The 13,596-nt window shown below is 49.6% G+C and overlaps 1 protein-coding gene across 1 annotated transcript; it reads left to right on the forward strand.

The window, feature by feature from the left end:
• The first annotated feature begins 460 nt into the window (after window positions 1-460).
• Window positions 461-2,269, forward strand: LOC138487476 (general transcription factor II-I repeat domain-containing protein 2-like). The gene has a single exon (XM_069613995.1). The coding sequence runs from the start codon at window positions 461-463 to the stop codon at window positions 2,267-2,269; it is 1,809 nt and encodes a 602-aa protein (XP_069470096.1).
• The last annotated feature ends 11,327 nt before the right edge of the window (window positions 2,270-13,596 follow it).

Below are 13,596 nucleotides of genomic sequence, written 5' to 3' on the forward strand. Positions count from 1 at the left end.
GGACCTCAATACACATCCAAGTATTGGAAACATCTTTGCAAATTGTTGGCAATTAATTAAGAGAGCTCTCACCTCTGGATACCATCCACAATCGAACGGTTAAACCAGACATGGGCAAACTACGGCCCGCGGGCCACATACGGCCCGTTAGGCTTTTTAATCCGGCCCGCCGAACTTGTCCAAATTATAGTAAAAACCTCCTTTTTTTCCCCTTTCCCTGCAATGCCCACGTTTCCCCAATAGATGGCGCACTCACTTTTTTTCCCCTTTCCCTGCAATGCCCACGTTTCCCCAATAGATGGCGCACTCACTTTTTTTCCCCTTTCCCTGCAATGCCCACGTTTCCCCAATAGATGGCGCACTCAAAACACATTGACCGTTGTTGGAGTGGCGCGTATTTCTCTTTATTTCACTTTAATTTTCACTTCGTTTCACGTCACCATTAAGCCGTTCTGTAAAAATGAGCGGACCAAAGAGAAGGAAAGTGGACAGCGAATGCCGAGTGTTTAATAAGGAGTGGACAACAAAATACTTCTTCACTGAAGTCCGATCAACGGCTGTATGTCTGATATGCCAAGAACCTGTTGCGGTTTTCAAAGAGTACAATATCAGCCGTCACTTTGCCACGAAGCATGCAAACTATGCTAGCAAGCAGTCAACACAAGAACGGGCGGCTACTGCTCAGAGGTTGGCAGCTAATTTACAGAGTCAACAGAACGTTTTTCACCGACAAACTGCAATTCAAGAGTCAAGTACCAAGGCAAGTTATTTGCTGGCATTCAAATTAGCAAAGGCTAGCAAGCCTTTCTCCGAAGGCGAGTTTTTGAAAGAGTGCATGGTAGAGACAGCAGGTCTCTTGTGTCCGGAGAGCAAAGCCAAGTTTGAAAAAATCAGTTTAGCACGCAGGACAGTGACTCGCCGCGTGGAACTGATTGACGAAGATATAGTCAGCGAGTTAAACAAAAAGGCGGAGTCCTTTAAGTTATATTCACTAGCACTGGATGAAAGTACCGACATAAAAGACACTGCTCAGCTCCTAATTTTTATCCGAGGGATTAACGACAGTTTTGAGATAACGGAGGAGCTTTTGAGCATGGAATCACTGAAAGGGAAAACGCGAGGAGAGGACTTATATGAACAGGTGTCTGCTGTAATCGAGAGAATGAAGCTACCTTGGATTAAACTTGCCAATGTCACCACGGATGGATCGCCAAATTTAACTGGAAAAAACATCGGGCTGCTGAAAAGAATCCAGGATAAAGTGAAAGAAGAAAACCCTGACCAGGATGTTATTTTACTTCACTGCATCATTCATCAGGAGTCTCTGTGTAAGTCTGTATTGCAGCTTAATCACGTCGTGGATCCAGTTGTAAAACTTGTTAACTTCATACGAGCAAGGGGACTTAACCATCGTCAGTTCATTACGTTCCTGGAAGAAACTAATGCGGATCACCAGGACCTACTTTACCACTCTCGCGTCCGCTGGTTAAGTTTGGGGAAAGTGTTTCAACGAGTCTGGGAGCTCAAAGACGAGATTCGCTCATTTTTTAATTTAATGGGGAAATCCGAAGAATTCCCCGAGCTGAGCGACACAAACTGGCTTTGTGACTTTGCGTTTGCTGTGGACATATTTTCACACATGAATGAGCTGAACGTGAAGCTACAGGGGAAAGATCAGTTTGCGCACGACATGTACACAAATGTGAGAGCCTTCAAATCCAAGCTGGTTTTATTCTCCAGGCAAATGTCAATCAAATCTTTTGCACATTTCCCCACACTAGCCGTGCAGAAAGAGGCCGCCCGAAATGCGAAGAAATACTGCAAATCACTGGACGATCTGCACAGAGAATTTTGCCGTCGGTTCTGTGATTTTGAAAAAATTGACAAGTCACTTCAACTGGTGTCCTGTCCCCTGTCACAAGACCCCGAATCAGCACCGCAGGAGCTGCAATTGGAACTGATCGATCTTCAATCTGACTCCGTCTCAAAGGAGAAGTTCAAGTCTCTTAAACTGAATGACTTTTACGCTTCACTTAACGAGACCGCGTTTCCAAACCTCCGGAGGACGGCGCAGAAGATGCTGGTGTTGTTTGGCTCGACCTACGTGTGTGAGCAGACGTTTAGCGTCATGAAAATCAACAAAGCCCATCACAGATCCAAGTTAACTGACCAACACCTCAGATCTGTCCTGAGAATTGCCACAACAAAACTAACTCCAGACTTTGATGCACTGGCAAAAAAGGGAGACCAACAACACTGTTCCCACTGAAATGGTGAGTTTTTCTGCTGTGTTATGAAAAAATGCATATGGAAAGTTTGGAAGTGCGTCTTTTAATTAAGAGCAATGCGCATTTACGCACAGCAGCGGTACAGTAGCTTAATTAACACGCCGCACATCGCTCTTAATTTAAATTTACTGTCTGTGTGCTTGGCAACGATACACGTGTACTGTTTGCGCGTGAAGGCGAGGGCCTCCGTGGCGAGTTTGTAGAGCGCGCGGTCAGGACAATCCATCCATGATTTTGCGGAGTTTAACACAAGTAGATATTATTGAGCTTGAGTATTTCGTTGTGTAATAATATGTTTTGAATGTTGAAAGTGATTCCATTTTTCAATAAATGTTGATTTCTTTAACTTTGCACCTTCGATTGAAACTTATTAAAAACAGACACAATCTTGATAAATCACAGTGCGTATGTTATTTTAATCTATTTACATTTCCTCCTCACAGTATCTGCGAAATAGTATGTAAATGCCATATCTTGCATATTCCTTGAGACAAATTTATTAACTGATAAGGGCTATTTTTCACATTTGAAAGACAGTTAATAAATTGGGTTGTAGTGTTCTTACTGTGCTATGAGGTTTGCACACACTACATTTAATGCTTAGTATATCCGGCCCAAACACTCCCTCCAAATGCACCTGGCCCGGCCCCTCTGTCAAATTTTAAAACCCATTGTGGCCCGCGAGTCAGAAAGTTTGCCCACCCCTGGGTTAAACTGAAAGACTGAATCAATCACTTGAACACTACTTGCAATGTTTTTCTTCCGTTTCCCATGACAATTGGGCCTTTTTACTTCCATTTGCAGAATGTCCATATAACAACTCAACTCATACAGCAATAGGAGTCAGTCCTTTTTTTGTTTCTGCGGATTCCATCCGGTTTATATGCCATCTAGTCTCCCCCCTGCTGGTGCGGTACCATCATTGGGAGAATTTGTTTACAAGATCAGCACGGGTCATTCCATTGCCCTGCAAGCCCTCAAGGAAGCACAAGCCGCAAACAAGAAACAGGCTGACTGGAGACACCTACCAGCTCCGGCATTGAAGATTGGAGATTTGGTTCGGCTCTCTTCTTGATATATGCCAAAGCATTTAACTCCATCCAAATTGTCACCACGCTATTTTCGACCCTCCAAGATCACACATGTTCTGGGACCAGTGACTTTCAAACTCCATTTACCTCCCGCCTGGTCTAGGATCATCCCATTTTTTCATGTCTCGAAGTTAAAACCTCATTCCTCAGACCGTTTTCTAAGAAGAGTTGGGAGCATGCCAGCCCCAATCAACACCGGAACCGGACCTGAATATGAAATCCAAGCTATTTTTGATTCACGCTACCGCAAAGGTCGATTATACTATCCGTTAGATTGGAAAGGTTATGGCCCGTCTGACCGCACCTGGGAGCCTGTCTCTGCTGTACATGCACCAAATCTTTTGAGACGTTTCCATAGATCCCACCCATGGAAACTTGGGCCATTCCCCCTTCGGGGGGGGGGGCATACTGATAGGACGTCAGCTAATGCATGGTCAGTTTGGCAAAGATGGCGAAGGAGACATCCACATGGGCAGAATACGCTCTCAAGATGGTGCACGGTAGGTGGAACAACAGAAGCACTGTGGTCTTCATCCAAGATGGCCGCCATGAGTTACAGGGTTGTTAATATATAGATGGAGCCCACAGTAGCTTGCTGCGTCGCATCTTTCTTGAGGCACCAGCGCTGTTATTACCGTCTGCGTGCTCTCTTGTCCTTACCTGTTTTCCCCTTCTCTGGCTCTGCGGAGCTCCCTCTTCTGCTTGCCACTGAAGGCTATTCTTTCCTTCTGTTTTCCCTGCTCTGTCACTTTGGCATCTCTGAGCTGCTCTCCAACTCACTACCCTGAGCTCTCTCTCTCTTGCCTTGCATTACCTTGCTTTGTTTTAACCTGGCTCCCTTCTGATTTTCTCTGCCGCACGTTTTCCTTGTGGCTGCTCTCTCTATGCAGGATAGTACCGATCTATTTGCTACTTCACTCAGTCCTTGGATATCCTGTCTGTACACAGCCCCTGTACTAACTTCAGCGAATGAGGATCTTCAGGAAAACGACTTCTCAGACCATCTTTTCTACAAGGAACTGTTTTTATTTCCTAATGGGTTTTTCCCATTTGGGCTCAGCCCAATTCACACACAATTCCCGGATTATGCTTAGGGGAATTGGATGCTTTTTGAGGCTCTGTTCTGCCTGCAACACGAAAAAAGAACCTCAGGAGTCCGCTTTCTCATTGAATAAACCCAGGTTAGTTTCTGAGACTCTAATTTGTGATACAAAGTACCTGAGAGGCCACAGGAGAACAGGATCCAAGATGAATCTGGGAATGCTGGACGACTTCTGAGGCTAGAAGATGCTCTTCCTCGTCACAGCACCTTTTGCGCCTTGGGAGTGGAAGTGGCAGAGTTTCTCAGCTTTACTCGATGATTCCCTCTGCGGATGGAACTCTTTGGAAGAAGGAGCCACAGGGATGCTGAGTCCAAGAATAAAAAGGAACCAAAGTCTTTCAGAATGGCAGCAATTTGGCTCTTCGCAGTGCTCTCCTTTGGTCGACGATTTCTCTGACTGTAGAAGTCCTGTGAAGAAGAAACTTGCTGTGGTCTCCTTAAAGGCATGGTGGATGAAGATAAGACCCCTGGGACCCTTCGATGACTTCTGGCAGCAATGGGTGCATAGGTCACTTTTAGTGTCGAGTTTCGGAATATCACGGTTTTCAGACTTTCGTTTCTTTGGTGTTGCAGCCTCAGCACGGACCTCTGGATGGCTTCTGGTGACCTGGACCGACCACTGGAGTGAACCCCAGACCCTCAACAAGTCTGGACCCTCGGTACAACTTTGATAGCTTCCCACCAGCGTACCTTCCATGGCACCCAACAACTCTGGGCTCTCTTCGGCGGGGAAAGTGGTCAGTGGTGACTGCATGGATGTCCTTTCAGATGTCCTGAAGCCGTTTGGAACTTTTGCAGCTCTGGGTGTCCAGCAGCACTATGCCAGGGTACCCCTCTTCTGGTAGGTAGACAGCAACGGCTTCCAGCAGTCATGAAACGCACCTCTGGACATTGGGTGACACCAATGGACTTCTCTGGCTAGAGATGTCCGGCACTCCTCTTCTGGACTTTGAAGACCCCTTCTCCGGACGGCAGGCACACCGAAATGGCTTCCAGGATCCTTCAATGAAGAGTAGCAGTTTTGCACGATGGTTCCTCGTAGCTTGGGGAGAGTTCTCCTTCGTAGGTCATCTCTGGATCAGTCCTTGGGAGACACAGCTTTCAGGTTGTTGAAGAAATACAGTAGCAGTCTTCTCTTCCAGCTAAGCTTCAAGGAACAGCTTCTTCTTGCTAAGCTTCGACGTCAGCTACTGAACACATTGGTGAGTGAGAGGTGCCTAGATTTACACATCTGTCCCTCATTCACTCTGCCTGAGCCAGGCTCAGTCAGCCAATCACACAGTAGGGCATTCATGCAGGCAGGCAGCCAGTCAGGCTCACAGACATTCAGGCCATTGACTCCACCCAGATACCCATAACAAAGGAATGTGGATTGGGGCAAGTGCCCAGCCTTTCAGCACACTACACTGCGTTCATGTCATTTTCGGGCAGGGTTGTCTCATTCATTGTGTCACAGAAACTAGACACCCACAATAGAGAATGTGAGTTCCCTTCAGACTCCATTCTCACAGCCCCCCACCGGACTCCCAGGGTGTACCAACAACACACAACACATGGGAAGGCTCCAGTCAGTCTGACAGGAGGCAGCCCCAGAGCCATATATGGTATGTCCACCCAACAGCCAGTACGGGGGGAAAGGGAACAACAGACATATATGATGTTTCCACCCAACAGCCATTCAGGAGGAAGGGACAGGGTTAGGGCTTCCCAGGACTTTGGGAAACAAGGTAAAAGGCAATAGAACCCAAGCGGCCAGAGGGGCCATCTTGCCTCCCAACAGGAATTAATGTATTCCTATGACATGGCCTGGGTGTCCCAAAAATGGAGGACACTCAGAGCCACTGCCAAGTCAGCATGTAGCTGCCACCAGCCCATACCCTGTGCGGTGGCAACACACAGGTGCCCAAAAACACACATAAGTCATAGCTGGCAATACCAAGGGAATCCCAGCTGTGCAGACTGTGTGGGAATGATATCGAGACTCAAAGGCATATCCTTACTAACTGTGCAGCACTAGAAGAGGGATACAAAAAAGGTTATATGAAGTTTAGGCTCGTGGCAACAGATCATTTTTGGCCATGATTTTGGCAGCTTAATCCTTGGTGACAGCCTTGCCCGCTTTTCCCATTTGGCAAAAGGCACTGATTAAGTTGAATATTTGTTTTTTTTTTGAAAATTCGATTTTTATTAAGGTTTTGTGATTATAACATAAGAAATCCAATGATACAACCAGCAGGATAAATGAACATAAACAATCACAACATTTTTGTCCCCCCTTCTCTCCCACTCCCTCCCCCCCTCCGATCCCCACTCCCTTTCCCACACCATGGTTCAATAAGTAATAATAACTGCAAGGTCCAACACATTCTCTTCGCAAAGACATATCTCAGACATAAGGTAAGCTCGAAGATAGAGGTGGGGTCGCTCGAGAAGCAAGGGCCATGACCTAGCAACAACATCTCCCGCACCAGTCTGTCCCTTCATAATCGGGGGCATTATCCAGACGGAAATGTTCGAGTCCAGAGGGGCCGTTCAAGGTGTGTCTCGAGTCTTATGCTGTCCTCCCATATTTATCAAAGAAGGGAAGCCATAGGCCCTCAATATTGGACCTAGACTCGTCAATCAGGTGGGTTAAGAATTCCATGTCATAGAGGGCTCATATTTTGGATACCCACTCTCCCTCCCCCGGGGTTTGGGGCGATTTCCATTTTTGGGCCCAACACCACCTAGCCGCAACAAGCATCACGTGTAGCATGTGGTCATGTTTCACCCTCGGTCCCCCCTCCACTTCTATGCCGAACAACATTAGCCAGGGGGATAGGGTCCTTCCATCCCGTCTACCTCCTTAATCCAGGACAAGACCTTGTTCCAGTAGGTTTGTACCACTTGGCACTTCCACCACATGTGTATATAGTCCCCTTTTTCAGTGTGGCATTTCCAACAGTGTGGGTCGTAGTCCCTTCTCATCCTGGCTATCGTCTGCGGGGGATAGTGGCACCTGTGGATCAGCTTGAGGGCCTGATGGTGGTATTGGGGCGCAGCTGTGGAGCGATTGGCCTGTCTACATATCTTGGTCCATCTCCTTTCTGTTATGGGTGTGCCTAGATCTTTTTCCCATTGTACTTGGGAGGATGGGGGGTCCCGTGGGGTGGAAAACAGCAAAAGCTGTAGAGCTGTGATATCACCCCTTTAGTCCCTTTGTGTGTGATAAGAAATTTCTCAAAGTCTGTCAAGTCTCGCCTAAGAGTGTCCCCCATCTGCTTTCAGTAAGGTCCCCCTTGAGTTGCAAGTAGCGAAAGGGGGAGAGGTTGGGGAGGCCCAAGGCGTCCTTCAGATCTCCCAATGATATAAATACCCCTTCTGTCCATAGTTGTCCAGCTCTACAGAGGCCAGCCATGTACCATTGTTGGACGGCTAGTGGCTCGTTAATCCCCTCCCAGAGTGGAGGAGCCCAGATGCAGCTCAGGGGCGAGGGCCATGTAGTGAGCCACCTGAGGTAACCCCCTTCCCTCCATATGGACCATAACACTCCCAGTACTGGATGGTTCAAAACTCTTCTCGGGATACTTGCCCTGGGAACCCACAACCACTCGTCTAGCGTAACCGGGGAGAAAAGCAAGTTTCCCAGACCCACCCACTGTTTTTTGGGACCATCACCAGGTGATCTACCAAGATTCGCAACTGTGATGCCTTATAGTAGGTGTCTAAGTCTGGGAAGTTAACTCCACCCTCATCCTTGGGTCTTATCAAGGTGTCGTAGGCAATTCTATGGTATTTTCCCTCCCAGAGGTAGCAGAGAAGAGTCCGCTTGATCTCTAGGAGGAAGAGCTTTGTGATCTGGGTTGGAAGCATTGGAATAAATATAGGAATTTGGGGAGGATCACCATCTTTTTGGAATTAAGGCGTGCCATCCATGAGAGGCCGGATTTTGTCCAACGCTCTAGGTCTCGTTTGATCGCTGACCAAAGAGGGGGGTAATTTGCCTTAAAGAGGTCTGCCAGGTCTGATGGTATCTGGAGCCCCAGGTGACAAAATCCCTCGGGTTGTTTACAAAGAGGGAGGTCCTCAACATATCGCTTCTCTATGTCTTTAAGTTGGCCTGCTGGGAATGCGACTGATTTGTCTAGGTTTACTTTATAGCCTGCAAGGGCCCCATATTGCTCTAGGCTATGTAGCACCTAGGAGACTGATTGGGATCGGTTAGAGAGATATAGCAAGACATCATCAGCGAAGATGGTTATTTTATGGTTGGGATCCCCCATTTTAATGCCCTGGATCTTGTTGTTTCCTCTGATAGCTATGGCCCAGGTTTCCATTACCAACGCGTATATGAGGGGGGATAGTGGGCACCCCTGTCTTGTACCCCTTCCCAGTGGAAGGGCATCAGATTCGCTCCCGTTAACTACCACTTTTGCTGAGGGGTGGGAGTAGAGAGCCGACATCCAACCCCGCCATTTAGGTCCCATCCCCAGGGATGATATAACCCCTCCATGAAGGCCTAGCTTACCCTGTCGAACGCCTTCTCCGTGTCTAGGGACAGGAGAAGAGCACCTTCCGTTCTAACTCCTCTTGTGCTCAATATATGCAGGGTTTTGCGCATACTGTCGGCCCCTTGTCTGTTCAACACAAAGCCGACCTGGTCGGGGTGGATCAATCTGGGAAGGCATTTTTCCAGGCGTGTTGCCGAGATCCTGGTAAAGATCTTTGCATCCGTGTTCAACAGCGAGATGGGTCTATACAAGCCGCACTCTACCGGGTCTTTGCCGGGCTTGGGGATTACCGTGATCAGGGCCTGCAGGAATGTCGGTAGGATGGTTTCTGAGGTTCTAATCTGATTAAAGAGTTTGGCTAGTGGTTTTATCAGTACTGATTGGTATTGTTCATAAAAATCAGCTGTGTAACCGTCCCGCACAGGGGTCTTGCCTACTTTCAGTTTTTTGATAGCCTCCTCCACCGTTATTTCCCTTTCCAGAGCCTACCTCTCCGAGTCTGTAAGCTTAGGTAGGGGGTGGTCCTCAAGATATCTCTGAATATCATCTAGTGATTCGTCCTTTTGTTTGGCATAAAGTCTTTGTAAAAGCTTGCAAAGGATTCGGCTATATGCTTGGTTGATGCCTGGATGTTATCCACCTCATCTCTAACCTGCTCTATCCGCCTACTCACTCTACTTCCTCTCAACCTATGGGCCAAGAGTGTTCACACCCTCTCCCTTTTCATAATATCGCTGCTTTGTGTATCTCATCTTCTTAACCACCTCACCAATTAGGACTGTGTGCAGGGCCTGTCGCTTGTCTCTCATTTCGCCCAGGAGTTTTTCATGGTCTACGTTACCATTAGCAAGCTGTGTCCTCATAGCCCGTAGTTGCTCCCGAAGTTTAGATTCAATTAGCGCCCTCTCCCTTTTCTTACTAGAACCTTCTGCAATAAGGAGACCCCTGAACGTGGCCTTTGCCGCCTCCCAGACTGTGGCCATTGGGACCTCCCCTGTGTCATTTGTTACAAAAAAGGCTTATATTTCTTTCCGTAGGGATTCCCTAAACACCTGGTCCCTCATGAGGGTGTCATTACAGCGCCACCTATATGACCTTGGAGCGTTCTGCAGTCGCCAATCCATGACTAAAAGTTCATGGACTGACCAGGTCACCGATTCAACCATGGGGTTTCCAACCTCTCCCCCTCCTTCTTCCGATATCAATAGTAGGTCAATTCTGGATATCTTTGATGGAGAGGGGAAAAGAACGTGTAACCCCCCGGGGTTTGCCAGCATTTTCGCCATACATCTACCCAGTAGTATTCCCGTAATAGGTCCCTCATAGCTAGGTTATCTTTTGTGGGGGCTTTTGGCCCCACCCCTTTGGCAGACCACCAGTCCAGTTGGGGGTCTGCGATGAGGTTGAAATCTCCACCCAGAATCTTAGCGCCTTCCGCCCATTCATCCATGACTTTGAGGACTTTACGAATAAACTTAGTTTGGCCTACGTTGGGCGCGTACAAAGTAGCCAATGTGACACGTGTACCCTGGGATAGGCCTTTAATTCCTAGGAATCTACCCCCAAAGCCCCTTTTCGTTTCAACGTCGGTAAGGTGCAGTGATTTGCCCAGGAGGATACCTACTCCCTCCTTTTTTGAAGATTTGTGTGAGACCCAGAAATTTCTGCCTATCTCTTTTCCCTTTATCGTTGACGCTGCCCCCCTCCTGTAATGAGTTTCCTGTAGGAAAAGGACTAACAATTTTTGTTTACGGAACATGTTGCTTGTAAGGGATCGCTTGTTTTGTGAGTTTAGGCCCTTAACATTGAGCGTACCAATCCGTCCCTCAACCATGATCGTTGTTACCCATATCCCATAAAGTTTCTGTGAATTCCCTCTGCGTCATTCGCGTGTTTAAGCCCCATTTCCATGGTGTGGTATCCCTGTTTCCTTTGACCCTACCCCCTCCCTTCCGCTGATCCCCGTTTCCCTTTCCCGTTTTATAAGGCGTTCGTCTCCGTCGCCCGACATACATCGGGGTTAGTAAAACGAACCACCAGGGCCGCTACCCGGGCCCCGGGATACTAAATGATATGGAACACCTCCTCCATCTCTTTTGTTGAAAAACTTTCTCTGAAACTCAGTTGGGATTCAAGCCCCCATGTGGGATCCCCATTTCAGCTCTCCCCTCCCTTCATCAACAAACTGGGTCACACCCCGTAAATTACAAATCCCATCATGCATTAACTTTCAGTATGAGGCAGGGGGGACTTCCCCCATATCGGGGGCCAAACCCATGTAACCTCCAGGAAGGCCAACCCCTCTCCAATCAACTATAAAATGGGCTTCAGACTTTCTGTCATGTTACCCAAACATAAACCTCGCCAACCGTGGCAACTTCAAAAGATAACATACAGTTACCCCCGGGACGGGGGGCCCCGCAGGGGCCAAGCAGGCAATTGCCCTGTGGAAAGGGGCATCAACTTTCTTTTCTATTCCCCCACTCTCTCTTCACGATCCTATGGGTCCACCACGACCTGTAGGGGGGTGTTTAGTTTTCTGGAATTTCCGCATGCCTTTCACTTTATGCTTCCCCTGGCTTAAATCAGGGCCCCGCTGGGCCCGGCCTGGGTCTCTGTCTGTCCCAGTCTGTGCCCCCGAGGTTCTTGGAGGGTCTCCAACCAGCTCGTCGGTGGCTCTTTGGATGTCTTCTTCCGTCACAAGCTGGTGGTTCTCACCTCGCCATTCGAACGCTAGATAGAATGGGTGTCCCCAGCGGTATCTAGCTCTCTTTTCCTGTAGCCATCTGGTGATCGCCCCACATTTTCTCTGCATTTGCAGCGTGAGAGGGGACAGGTCTTGATAGATTGCCACCCTGGAATTGTCATATTGTATGTCTCTTAGAGACCTCGCTTTCTCCAATATTCTTGCCTTGTCTCTGTAATAATGGAATATCGCCAGGACTGAGCTTGGGCCCCTACCACCTCCACCAGCTCGATGAACCCTGTCGATCAGGACGGTTTCCCCAGAGTCGGTCTCCAGAACAATCCTGATGATCTCCTGCACCTTGCACTCCAGGCCTGCCTGGGTTTCGCCCTCCGCCTCCGCCAGGCCGAAAATCCGCAGGTTATTCCGTTCGCGATTTTCCCTATCGTCCACCTTGAGACGAAGCTCGCTCTCCTGCCTCTGCACCTCCCTGAACTTTATCTCCATCCGTGTCTCCAGAAGGTCCGTAGATGCCTGATTGTTCTCCACCCCCTCCATTCGGTCCTCAAGCGTGGAGACCTTGGCGGTGAGGTCGGCTAGCTTAGCGCCCATGTCCGTTCTCATGCTCATCCAGGATCATTTGGATGTTATTCTGCATAGTGCTCATATCAGGGGGTGGTGTGGAAGAGGCGCTGGTATCCACCGTTGGCTCTCCAGGTGTGAATTGGAATTTTGCTAGGGTTTCTTTCCAGCTCATGGAGTGTTGCCGCCCTCAAATCCCTTGCGATTTATTGGAGTCTCCAGTAGTGTCTCCCGGGGTTGCAGACTTTTTCATTTTTCTACCAGTTCAGCTTGTGTGTGGTGTTGCATAGTGGGTAAGTCTTCGTGGTTCAATGCGCTTGTGGGGGGCTCCCGCGTGGTCCGGGGACCCACCTAGGGGAGTCTGATGTGTCCTGCTCCTTCTCGTCTCTCAGATCGCCTCTGTACCCAGGGGGATACTCTGGTGCCTTAGGTATTGATCTGTGTGGAGTTTCGGGGAGATCTCTGTTTATGATGCGATGTTAGAGGTCTCCCGGTGTCTTGGCACTCGCCTGAGAGCGGATCACAAGTCCGTCAGAAAAGGAAGAGGGGGGGGGCAGGAACCCTTTGCAGGAACCCCCTGGACCAGGACCCTCACCCCCGTTGGCTGTTAGTACTCACGGTTTCGCCTTGAGGTGTCTGGGGGGACCGTAGCTGAGTAACCAGGGTGGTAGCACTTGGAGCCTCAATTTGGAGCCTCAATTTGCCTCAATTTGCCTCTAGCAGGCTGTGCGGTAGACTGGAATTATGTTGCAGATGGGGTGGCAGGGTGGTTCAATGTGGAGTTTGCTCCCAGGGGTGTGGTGCGCTGTGGAGGGCTGATTACTCCGGAACATGTCTCCATGTATAGTTACCCTGGGTGGCGACTCCCAGATGGCCCGCCCCGTGGTGGGGCCACAGCAGGCGGGGGGGCTCCCAGGCTCGCTCCCGCGTCGGTCCGGGCCTGTGAGGGGGGCAGCCCCAAGAGGCTGTGTCCTTATGAAGTCTCCGGGGGTCCCGCCCCTCCTCCGGCGGTTCGCCCTGTGGGGGGTCCTCAATGTGTTGGAGGGCCCTGGGCGCGCTCCCGCGTCGGCCCGGGCCCACGTAAAGGCGGGCGCCAGCCCCAATCTCCCTGCGGTGACTCGGGGGAGCTCCCCGTGGAGGCCCGAGTCCTCTAATCATTCAAGCCGGGGGAAGGAGGGGGAGGGGGGCCCAGGCGCGCCCCAGCGACGGCCCGAGACGACAGAGAAAATCGCCGGCGGGAGACCTGGGGGGGCCACGGCAACACCCGCCTGGTGCCTGGATGTCAGGGCCCACCACCGGTCGTCCCACCACTTAGTCCCCGCTCTCCGCACTGCGCCTGCCGCAGGGGGCGGGAGGA

Source organism: Ambystoma mexicanum, chromosome 9, assembly GCF_040938575.1.
Source record: "Ambystoma mexicanum isolate Mex_15411 chromosome 9, UKY_AmexF1_1, whole genome shotgun sequence".
NCBI classification, from domain to species: Eukaryota; Metazoa; Chordata; class Amphibia; order Caudata; family Ambystomatidae; genus Ambystoma; species Ambystoma mexicanum.